Source organism: Tachypleus tridentatus, chromosome 9 (genome assembly GCF_004210375.1).
Source record: "Tachypleus tridentatus isolate NWPU-2018 chromosome 9, ASM421037v1, whole genome shotgun sequence".
NCBI lineage: Eukaryota > Metazoa > Arthropoda > Merostomata > Xiphosura > Limulidae > Tachypleus > Tachypleus tridentatus.
In genome coordinates this window covers 29,896,377-29,908,534 of record NC_134833.1, presented here as the reverse complement: position 1 = coordinate 29,908,534, position 12,158 = coordinate 29,896,377, and the positions used below count along the sequence as shown (strand labels likewise).

General features: G+C 32.1%; 1 protein-coding gene across 1 annotated transcript in view; it reads left to right on the top strand.

The window, feature by feature from the left end:
* Positions 1-1,227: 1,227 nt before the first annotated feature.
* The window catches only part of LOC143224954 (protein lifeguard 1-like), a 28,752-nt gene continuing 17,821 nt past the window's right edge, over positions 1,228-12,158 (top strand). Inside the window, exons 1-3 of the mRNA XM_076453485.1 lie at positions 1,228-1,406; positions 4,365-4,548; positions 8,477-8,694. Of these exons, the coding sequence (XP_076309600.1) occupies positions 4,410-4,548; positions 8,477-8,694 (357 nt within the window). The 5' untranslated portion in view covers positions 1,228-1,406; positions 4,365-4,409. The remainder of the gene's footprint in view (positions 1,407-4,364; positions 4,549-8,476; positions 8,695-12,158) is intronic.

Below are 12,158 nucleotides of genomic sequence, written 5' to 3'. Positions count from 1 at the left end.
TACTGTATTTTATCAGAGTCCTAACTGTCTCACTTGATGATTCAATAGTTTTTGCGACAAATTTCGTCTACCACTTGTGTCTCTCCACTTTTCTTAAATGCAAAACCAGCATTTGTAAAGCATTGATTAGTTAACAAGCATCTTGAAATTCTATAATAGCCACTCCCGTAAGTCTCAGGACATTAAGTTTGTTAACACCACCGTAATATGTATATGCTGCTGTATTCTTCTGCATATTGGGAGTAAACAGGTTACATAATAGCACTCTGGTTGCTAAACTCTGGTTAGTGGTTATGTGGAACGCAAAGCCGATGCAAGATAAACTGTTGGAAAACATGTAACATTCAATTGAACACACATTCACGTATACATGTTAAAACATATTCTTCATAAATCAACATAAAAACTTAAGGAACAAGTTAATTTAAAACGGGGAATAAGGATTGTAAAAACAAAACCAAGTTGAACCAAAATGCAAAGATTATATTTCCAAACTTATAATTAGGGACAAATATTAAACGTATTATGCTGATATTGTGTCTACATTATTTCCCCAAGCTACAAATCCCTTTTTTGACCCCATGATTACATTACTTTCAATGTCACATATTCGTTTATCAGTACTTAACAATACCTTGATTTCTGATTTTTGGATTTTGAAAATATGTCAAAATCTTTTTTTTTTTAAGTTATACGAAGTCTTGTTTGTTTAGAATTAAGCACAAAGCTACAGAATGAGGTACCTGTACTTTGTGTACCAGGCGTATCGAAACCCGGTTTTTAGCAGTGTGGGTCCATAGACATACCGCTCTGCTACGAGAGATAGAGTTAAATCATTCGTTTCAAGTTCATGCTTTTTTAAAACAAATTGAGCTTGTTCATGACAAAAAATACTCATGATATTAAAAAGGAACAATGTTTTTCGGGTATTTTCTCAATACGCTAACCAGGAATAGGATAACTGTTTTATCGAAGTATTTCAAAATATGATGAAAAGGCTTAAAAACTGTAATACGTGTAACCTTGACAAGTGAGTTTTCTCAGAATCTTCTATAGAGCGTTACTTTTTATGTTTTATACAGACCCGTCAAATGATTATACTCTCGCACGAAACAACAACGTATTTGAACTGGTTGTTAGTGAGATAAATTGTCTCCTTGAAGCCTGGATCCTAGATATTTTGGGTTGTATGTGTCAGTGTGGATGTTCGAAACAAACAAGTATTGTTAATACACTGATATGCAATCTCGTTTAGTTCTGAGGAGCATCATGTAATAGCAGAGTGTTGTGAGGGTGTTAAAAGGAGTGTCTTGTTTGAGTAAGTCGTGAACTTGTGAATCAAAAAAATCGTTTGAAGTTTTAGGTTGTTACCATATTAAATTCGACAACATTTTCACACACATCAGGTAAGCGTAAGTTAGATAAAAGCTATAAATTAAAATTGTCTTTTATTTTGCTAGTGCTTGTAAAAAGAAAACTTGTAATTTATATTATTAGGCCTAACCTCTGCAGGAAATTCAAGCTTCATAATATACTGAAAAGCTTAAAAAATCGTTACGTGTTACTAAGTTACTTTAGTTTTCAAGAGTAACTAAGTTTGTTCATAGTATTTAGTTTTTGAAATTGTGGACATCGTAAGGTAATCCTTCTGAGCCAACGTACAGTGGTTTTTTGTTTTTACTACATCTACAAGTAATGCACCTACAATACGTATTAAGGAAAGCGCAGTATTGGTGTGCTCTAAACCAAAGTTTTGTTCTCTGCATTATCCGAAAAAGATCATGTTTATTACTGATGTTACTACATAGAATGCAAAATTGTACACAGTTTTCCAACTCCAAGTGATATCTAGATACTTGAACCAATAACTTTCATATATAGATATGTTTTGATTTGCAGTCAGTATACCTGTAAAATATAATCTGCATTATACACATGAACGTTTTAAATCAAATTAAAATACATAAATTGTGAGTAAAAGTTCATTAACATTTTACCGACTGTTTAATTTCAGCATATTTTAAGCTGTAAGAACTTTTTAATAGTACAAAATAAGCTGAGGTTAATTTAAAGAAGTTTCCTTCATAACATAGCATAACTTCCTTTTCAACTTTATTTATTACTTTGAGCTTGGAGACAAATTGTACCAAATCACACTCACTTCTTGCATGTTGAGTAATGCTTGAGTTATCTTTTAAACTATTTTCCAGTCTCTCAAGCTTTTGTAGGGGTTCTCATATACTAAGCATGTAATTGATATGACATTTAACTTGCTGAAGTGTTGTAATCAGAGATTTTATAAAATGTTTTGTATAACTGACAATAAACAAATCTCAAGAATTGTGAAATGTTGATTACCTTAGTATTTTATAAACACCACCACTACTACTCTCTTTTAAATTTATGCAGAGTAATTGGTGAGTAAACTTAGTGTTTGTACATCATGAGCGTGAGTGCAATTTTATATGTATAGTTTAACAATGAAGAATCAACAGCATACCCCTATGTTTATTATCTTTTTTATGATTATTATTATTATTACAAAATTATGTTCCTTAACCACATTTATAATTAAGCAAACTTAATACTTTTATGTACAGTAAATAACTAGATAAACACTACAGGGGGAGTTTTCTTTTCAAGTCTTTTTAAAACTATGATGAATAATAGAGATTAACTCGGATAATCAATGCAGTTGATTATCCACAAGCACTGATTACAGCAATCAACATCAAGTAAAATAAGTGATTAACTGAAATTATGATAAGTAATGCCACGAAAATGATAAACCAATAACAATTAGTTCTTGATTGTTACTGCTTGTGATTATTCCAACTATTCAACTAATTAAAATATTGCAGTTCTTATCTGTCATTATTATTGGTATTAATTAATTCATGGTTGTTAAATTTAATCAGGTGGTGTAATTATTAGTGAAAATGTTCAGCTATTCAGAATTAGTTTCTGATAAGTACTGTTTTTGATTACTGCAGCTGTTAAAGTCTCAAGACACCTTAATCCACATACCTTTGTGCAGCACCCTTGCTATCATATGCAATATTTTTTTATATACCTTTTTTTATGTTCATGGTTGTCTGTATCTCCCTCTCTATATGTATGTTTTTTGGCTTTCACAGATTATGGATATAATTCTTAGTTTTGTTGTATTTTGTTTTTGCAGCATAAAAAATAATATGCAAATTTCTTTTATATATTATATGTACCTATATTGGAAGAATTTCTTAAAATAGAAAGACCTTAAAATGAGATATTTAGAGACAATCTGTTATTATATTTTATTGTTATGGTTATTTGTGCTCATTGTCTTTTAAGTTGGATTTCAAAACTCAATATACTTGGTTGTCTAATTTTTGAAGACAGACTTGTGTCATTGTCACTTTCTACAGGAATATAGACATCTTCAGGGAACTGTGAATAATGCAGGTTACATTTTCAAAGGAAACACATTTCTGAGAGCTGAATATTTTGACCTAATTAATGATACAAGGAGGACTTGTGTGAAGTATATATGTGTTTGTATAGTATAATTTGAGGATAACAATGAATCTGTTGATTCACCTAGGCCAGGTGTTCCCAAACTTTGCCAACTGATGGACCCCATTCAACTTCTTTACCGTATTGGTTGAATAACTCCTGTTAAAAAAAAAGTTTTTTCATGTGTAACTGGTGCATAACATGCATATTTTTATAACTTTTCCAGATTTATTCTAGGTTTAAAAAAAGAATGTTGAAGAAATTTAATATGGAAAACTTGAAAATAAGTCTTGTGACTTACTTTAGTGTGAAGAATAATACTACTTTGAAACATTTTTACATATTTCTGGGTTAATATGTGATGGTTTCAAATGAAGATTCAGCACCACAATTATCTGAATTCTATACTTCAATTTTGTAATCAATCCAACTGGAAATCAACCATCTAGTTTTTTGGTGATTGGCAAGCAACAGTGTCAGGCTCACAGCTAATGTACATAATTCAATTTATGTTAATTAAAATTATAATTTTGGGATTTATATATACATATATTATTATATTTAGTTTTACAAAGTCTTAGCATTTTATTTTATTACTCTTTCAGTAAATGGTAATTTCACAAATTTGATGTATTACTGCAGATCCCCAGGGGGCTGTGAATCATAGCTTGGAAACATCTGATTTTGGCCTTCCCATCCATTAAACCATAACATAAAAAACCATCATTTATCATTCATATATTTATCAAGCTTACTCTTCTTTAATAAGTTAATTGCATCGCCTATAAGAGTTCACATGTATGTTTATAGCAGCTCTTGTTTAAATTAACTGTTAAAGAGTACAGTGCTATAAATTGTTATTTCTTTAGTATTTCTAGGAGTTTTTGAGGTGTTTACTGATTTAACTGGAAAATATGCAGAATGAAAAAAGTGCTTCACATTATGGTCAAGAAGTTCAACCTCCTCAATCAGGTTTTCAGTACTCGTCCAACTATGGTTTCCAAAGTGCCAATTACAGCACTCCTTATTCATCTCCATATCCTCAGCAATCGGGTATGTTTAAAGATTTATTTCTTTTTGTGTGAAGCTTTCATAATTATTCATTACAGAGGTGAATTGTGTTGTTTTATGTTGAAAGTTGATACAATATTAAATAATGTTAAAAATGTTGCTTAATGGTAAGGAAACCATGAACCTAAATTGTACAAATTTGTACGAGTACTTGTACACCGATGTAGTTTGCCAGCCAATTATAAAACAACTATTTTTTGTGTGTGTATATTCTGATAGGTTGTTTCCTGTAATGGGTTTCCACTAAATATTTTTAATATATCTTTATAATACATGCCCTTGAATTTTTGTTTGTTTGTTCTTGTAGCTAATTGATAGTTCTCGATTGTGTACTAGACAATAGTTATCATTCACAGTAGTAAGATTTAGGAATAAATGTTGCTAATGCTGTCAACAATTGACATCTTTGGTTTTTGTAAGCATAAATCACTGGTTTCCAAACTTCTTTTCACTGATGACATCCTAACCTATTTATCTTGATTTGTGCAATGAATGTAAGGCCATATGCATTATTCTTTGTAGAGATTGTTTTATGTTCTTAATTATTTCTCACGACACTCCTAGAAATTTGCTGCAAGATGTTAACGTGTTATGACACACTTGAAAATTGCTGGTCTAGATTATATTGGCTTTTATCAGGAACAAGTAGAATCTGTCATTTAATATAAGCCAAATAATGTTTTAATATTGTTTTCCCCAGCTTATCATGTTATAATTCAGTTATATGGTTGAAAGTTAATCATTTACATAGACAAAGTTATTGAGTTATTATTAGCTTAAAAAGTGCATTATGAAAAACGTTTGTATGCATATGGCATATATTTTTGTTTGCTTGAACATGACAACACAATCAGAATTTGCAGTTCAATAATTTTAGCAGAATATCTGTAATATTTTGAGTTATTTTATGTGTTTTAAGTTGGCAACTAGTGTATTAATGGAAATTAAAAATTGAGTACAAGTAATATTAACTTTGTTTACTCTTATTTAGGCCAACCATTTAATAACCTTTGTTCAGTTGTTCTAATGATTTTTGCTATTTTTTTAAATTCTGTGTTTTTTATTTATTGACAGAGCTTGAGAAGACCATAAAGAATGCAGCATAATTTAAAGGGTCATAATTTGCAAACTTTATCTCATTTTTAAAGTTACAGAACAATTTACAATTAGTAAATAAATATTATTATAATTTATATTTTAAATACCTTTAATTTGGAATTTGGTTAGGGGCACATGATGTTAGGATTGAAAAGTCTATAAAAGTAGGCCTATAATTCTAGACAATCATGAAAATATGGTAAATTTGGCAAATGCCTTGAAGTGGGATATTGGAGATAAATAATATGTTGTTTAGTTGGGTGTGAACCTCTTTTGTTTTCAATGGTAGAGTGCCAGTGAAGTATTTGCATCAATGTTAGTTATTACATATATTCAGTTGCTTGATTGATTTAACCATGAAGTTGTACTGGTTGTTTTTATATTATTCATGCAAGTGACAACAGTGTTTAAGTGAAAGCAACTTGAATAAACATTAGGGAAGAGATAAACTAATGTGTTATCATTAGATTGTCTGGATGTTGAATAATGTCCACCAACTAAATTAAAAGAACTTTTCTAATGATAGTCAACTTTTGTTCTAACATTATTCTGATATAGTATAAAATGTTTTGCTTTAGTACTTTTACGTTTTTTGGAGATAAAGAAGTGAATCAGTATACCAATGTTTTCAAACTGTTTTCAGTACAACAACAATTCAGAAACAAAAAAGATAAAGCAGATGTTGTAAATAAAACATGTAAACATTTTTTGTGAAATGTATGTGTAGATATTTCTTAATTTGTTTGCAATTGGTTCATATCTTAAATTTGATATTTTTTTTGCATTAGAAATGGTAAGTGGTTTTGCATGTTTCAGTGTTTGATTTTGTTTTTTTCATCATAGTTGCAGTAGTTGTGCATTACTGTTTTTATGAGTCTTATTTGAATGAAACTTTGCATGATTTTTCTACGTCACAAGGAGAAGTTCCTAACAAAGTTTCATTACAGTTAAGCCTCTCAAAAAAAAAAAAGTATATGTCCACTTTTTATTAAGAAATAAGTTAATAACAGCTTTATATCATGCCTAAATGAAAACTGCTATAAAGTAGGCCCTCATTAAAATTTCAAAATAATGGGGTCTTGTAATATTTTTTTCTAAATTGCTTCCTTAATGGAGAAATGTCTTTTTTCTAATAACATACATTAGTTTTGTACAGTTATTATTATTGTTAATGAAATTAATTACCAAAATTTTTTTTTTTTTTTAAAGTGAGTTTTTAATGCAGAATTTCAAAGTGAATCTCTGGTGGAGAATCATTATGATGTTTCAGAATAAAAGTTACATATATGAATTGAATTGTTTTGTGATCAAAGGAATTGCAAGTCCTTTGTATTGAGTTAATTGCATACAAATTTGCAGAATTTTGTAGTAATTTGATCTTTGTAAACTACATAAGTATTCTTTTACTTCTGTATGAGTATCAGGTGATCTAAAACATCAAAACTCATGATGCCAAACATTTTAAACAGAAAAGTGAATTATTATGGAGAAAGTCTGAAACTTTTTAGAAGGAAAGTGAAGTGTTAGTTACAAAAAGAAACTGTAAGAAGGAGATACATAGGTAGAACTCCATCTTATTCTTCCCTGGTATGGCAGTTCATTGGTCAAACCTGATAATGTTCACTATAAGACTCTGTGCTATCTCGCTCTTGCCTTTTTTGCCCTTCTGGTTTGCCCCTGATAATGGACACTGTTATTGGCAATGGTCACATTGCCCAGCTTAATTATGTTTTTACATTTTTATGAGCCATTGGCCTTTTTAATTTTATTCGGGTCTTTTATCTGATCTTAGGATATTGTTTAGTTTTTAATTGATTTATTTTACTTTTATGTTTTTACCACTTGTTTTGTACAGATAACTTTGTTGCTTTGTGCCATAAACCACCAACCTGCATGATACAGAATGAACTGTTTTGTTTGATATTTTATTAGTATATTTACTCCAGTCCCTACACATTTAAGTTAATATACCTATTTCCAACTTGTTTTGTTGGTTTTCAAGACATTTTTAAACTACCCTCATTTAATATGATAAATATCCACAGGTACTACAATTTAGTCCAGATTTGTTACAAGTTGAAAATATGATTAACATTCTGAGTTTCTCCTTACAAATATTTACAATATTTGTCTGAAACTGCTGAAACTTTGTTGTTGAAAATAAACACTATTTTATGGCATTTATTACAAATTGGAAGAATACTATGTCACATTTTCATATTTGTATTGTACAGTACCATTGAATGTGCCATTTAACATTTTTCCAAGGTTTAGTAAATAGTCATTTGCAGGATTATTGACTTTGTATAATGAGCTACCATCAGAATAGTGAAGGCTAAAACTTTACAGGAGTATGAAGAGGGGAATCAATACTTTCTTGTAAAATGAAGTGAAAGCTTAAGTTTTGACTTTTCAAAGAGAAAAGTAGTCCCTTGTTGTGTGGCCTGGTGATTAGGTCACTTGACTCGCAGTCTGAAGGTAGTGGATTCAAATCCTTGTCCCACCAAGCATGCTTATCCTTTCAGCCATGGGCAAATTACAATGTGACGACTAATCCTGCTATTTGTTGGTAAAATAGTTGCACAAGATTTGGTGGTAATGACTAGCTGCCTTCCCTCTTGTTTTACACTACTAAATTAGGGACTGCTAGTGCAGATGGCTCTCATGTAGCTTTGTGAGAACTTTATAAACACAGCATTTGTTGTGTATTTGTTGATGTAACATGTATAAATCTATGTTTTACATATTTCTAGATAAGTTTATGAGACTTAAAATATTTCTTTGACATACTTACATTGTCTCTTTCATTTAGAATATGCTCCACCACAACAAGTGACTGGAACTGAAACACTCAGTCATAATGCACCACCTCCTTACACTCAGCCAGTGTATGTTGCTACCACGGCTACTAATAGTACTGTGGTTGATCCACCAGTTTATGTTGCTGGTTCTATTGATGATGATCATAGTGAGGGTCTTGTTGGCTGGAATTTCTCAGAGAAGTCAATTAGACAAGCATTTGTGCGAAAAGTAAGTGCACTTATTCATTTATAGTTCAAACTTATACTGTGGTAATTGGTTACATGTGAAAGTCATATGTTGCGGTGAATTCTCAGAAACTAGTTTATCAAACGTAGGCTCAAAATGCACTTGCCAGCTTGTTTAAACAATTTGTCTTATTGGTCATCATTACTGTTGTTTCATTGTTCATAAACAAATTTTATTATGCCAACCAAATATTTAGATCTCGTAAGAAGAAATTCTCAGTGTGGTACGTTTTCTGCTGATAGCATAAGATGCTTCAAGTATTGTATAGGTGTAGCAGTTCAACCATTTGTTAGAAAATGTTAAATGGATCTAATAACTTATGACTTGAATATTTTACTAGTTGTTCTTGGTTAAGAAAGGCATGGTATGTAAAATTATCTCTACCATTAAAATACTAATAAAGTGTAATTAGTATGACTGATTGGAAACAAGTTGTCTGGTTTTAGTTTTGTGTATGTGACTTTAGTTTGAATTTAAACACATTTATTTGCAGTAAGGATTTTTTGTTGTTGCTGTTGTAGTAGTAGCTTTATTGAAATGAACAATATTCCTACATATAACTAATGTAAATAAACAAACCATAGATAAATTAAAAGTAGTTTTCCAGAAATGCTACCTTATTTCTCTGCATTACAATGAGTTACTACCTCACATGCACTTGTTGTGGGATTTCTTGTACATGCCACAAGCCTTGAACAAACTCAAACTTCTTTGCATGTCTGTACGTATTGTGCTAGTCTATAATGTAGCCCTTTCCCAATAGGAGAGTGATGTGGCCTTCATGTGTAGCAATCCTTGTGAGCACTAGCATGTGATCATATGCTCATTATTTAAGAGGCAGAGAAAATGCACCAAAATTGGGGAAGAATGGTAGGAAGATGGTGTAGAGAGGTAGATATTTATCTGAAACAGAGAAATGTTACCCATCTCTCAGCACTACTAAGAGCTAGAACCCCACATTACAAAGTTGAGTTCATATTTTGAAAATCTGATAGAAGGGGGAAGCTCATAGCAACAGTGCTTTCTTTGCTTTTGTTTGTTACTCCTCTCCCAACCCTTCCTGAAAAGCTAGCTGTTGCAGCTTTCAGGTGACTCTCTTTATAATCAGTCCTGGACTCTATCTCTGGTGCCTGCCTCTCACTTTTCTGTCTTGTAATTGTAATTTATCTTCTCCAGTTACCTTGATGTTTTGCATGTTCCTTCTTATTGTCTTTCTCTTCTCTTTCATACTTCACTTTTTCTCATTATCCTCTTTTCTCTCTTCATCCCACTGATCCATTGCTTCTTCATTATCTTCAGTGCATGGTGTTGAGCTTTATAAATGATGTTTCTTACCCAACTAGGGGCTTTTATTCTTGTCTTTTTGTAATCTCCATGGAGTTTGAAATTTAGCATTCTGTCATTTAGCTTATTATTTATACATTACTTTCTCCTTTGTGGATTTTGCTTAAATGACATTCTAAGTTTTCATTGGGCCCTATTTTCTGGGCACCATTTAACCAAGGTAAATGTTTTAATTGCATTCCTCCATTTCTTTTACTATATTATTGTTTGGCTTCTTTTGACTCTGTTTTGATATAAATTGGTGATCAAATCCCTCACTCTTCTCTAGGAGGGCTGTTGCCTGCATTGACTGGTCTACTTTTCCAAATGTATTTTGACTTCCACTGAGTTTTTTGTCCCTGTTGGGTTTTCCTCAGTTCCTGTCCTCTGGTGGTACAGCAGTAAGCGTTTAGATTTACAATGCTAAAATCAGGGGCTTGATTCTCCTTTGTAGACACGGTAGATAATCTGATGTGGCTTTTGTTATAAGAAAATGCATACTCCTCAATTCTTGCACAGGGTAGGCTTAATCAGCTCTCTCTTTTGCATATTTGTAGTATTGAGTTATTGTTATCTAATTTTATTTTGCAATTTGTGACCTTTGTTTCTGTAGAAACCCCCGATTCCTCTTGGTTATGTACATGTGTTCCTTTCAGTGGTCTCTGGGTGATCATGGGAGTATGTCCTGCATGCACTTTAAGTCTACCTTCCTCACTACATCCTTCTGTCATGGTGGCTCAATCACTTCAACAAAACCTAGAAAAAACCACTCTCTATTCCTTGTCCTGACTTTTGTCTTTGCACCAGTACCCTCTTTCTACTTGGGAGTAGTTCTCAACACTACTGCTCTCTAACTTATGGAGCTGATATCCAGAGGAGTATTTTCTGTATATCAACTGCCTATAGATGACTATGACTTATCAGGCATATCTTCTTGTTTGAGATTGTTTGGCTATGTTGTGATGATCTACTCTGACAACTCCATAGTCATTACTTAAACACCTACTCTTGAGACTTGTGCTTTCTTTCTTGAACCTGTATTAATTCTAGTCACCTTATGACATGTTCTGTCCTTGTTCAAATCTAGTGGCAGACTGCTTTTCTCACTGGTGGGATTTTTAACACAAAGTAATTCTTTCATCCTTCATTTTTCTGTTAGACTTGTTTTCATATTGGAACCCCCTCAGACTGATGCTTTTCTTATTCACTTTTGAGGTCTTTCATTGGTCATCCATATTTCACATCAAGATGTTGACCCTATTTCCTTAGGTGTGTTATTTGCCAGGTCCTTAATGAGAAGTGAAGTATGAATTTTTTTAAATTTTTTTTGTGGTATACCCTGTTTCTCTCATTTTTCTAGGCCTTCTACTTTTATTCTCTATCAATAGAAACAGGCTGTCCACTGTTACTTGTCTCTTCATTGCTTTCTTTGTTCTAACCATAAGACTAATTTTCCCCATCTTGCTTCCTTTTTTACTAGGCTTATTAAACAAGGAGCTGTCATCTCAGCCATTGCAGGTTGTCATTTGGCATTATCCATGATCTTCCCCTTTTTACTGTTTTATCCTGTCTTTTTGCCTGTCCTTAAAGAATTAAGGCTTTATCCATTTCCTTCTCTCATCAGGTCCTTTTTCCTGGTTGGGACCTTTGTGTGGTTCTTCTGTCTTTTACAGGACCCCTTGGCTCCTTTGGCTTCTTTTCTCTTTTATTTATGTTTCTCATACTATGTTTTCTTCTCATTACTTGTGGTCATCATCACTTGGACAGTCATTCCTTTGATCCTTTCACCCTCTTTATCAAATGAAACTAGTTGATGTCATTTGTGGATAACTACTGTCTTCTGAAAACTTGGGCTGCCATGGGAAGAAAGTGGATGTAATCTTCTCTCTCCTTCCCCAGTATTTACTCATACAATTGTTTGATCCTGATCATTTTTTGTGTCCTTTGCTGTGTTACTTGGACTTCTCTTTTTCATGGAAGCAACCATTGTTCATTTTAACCATGGAAAACTTCACCCTCTCTTGTCTTACTGGCTGGTATGTGAACTATACTTAACATATCTCATATTACTTGCATCATTGGATAGTTTCATTTGTCACTGTTTTGTGCCTTCCTTCTTACTT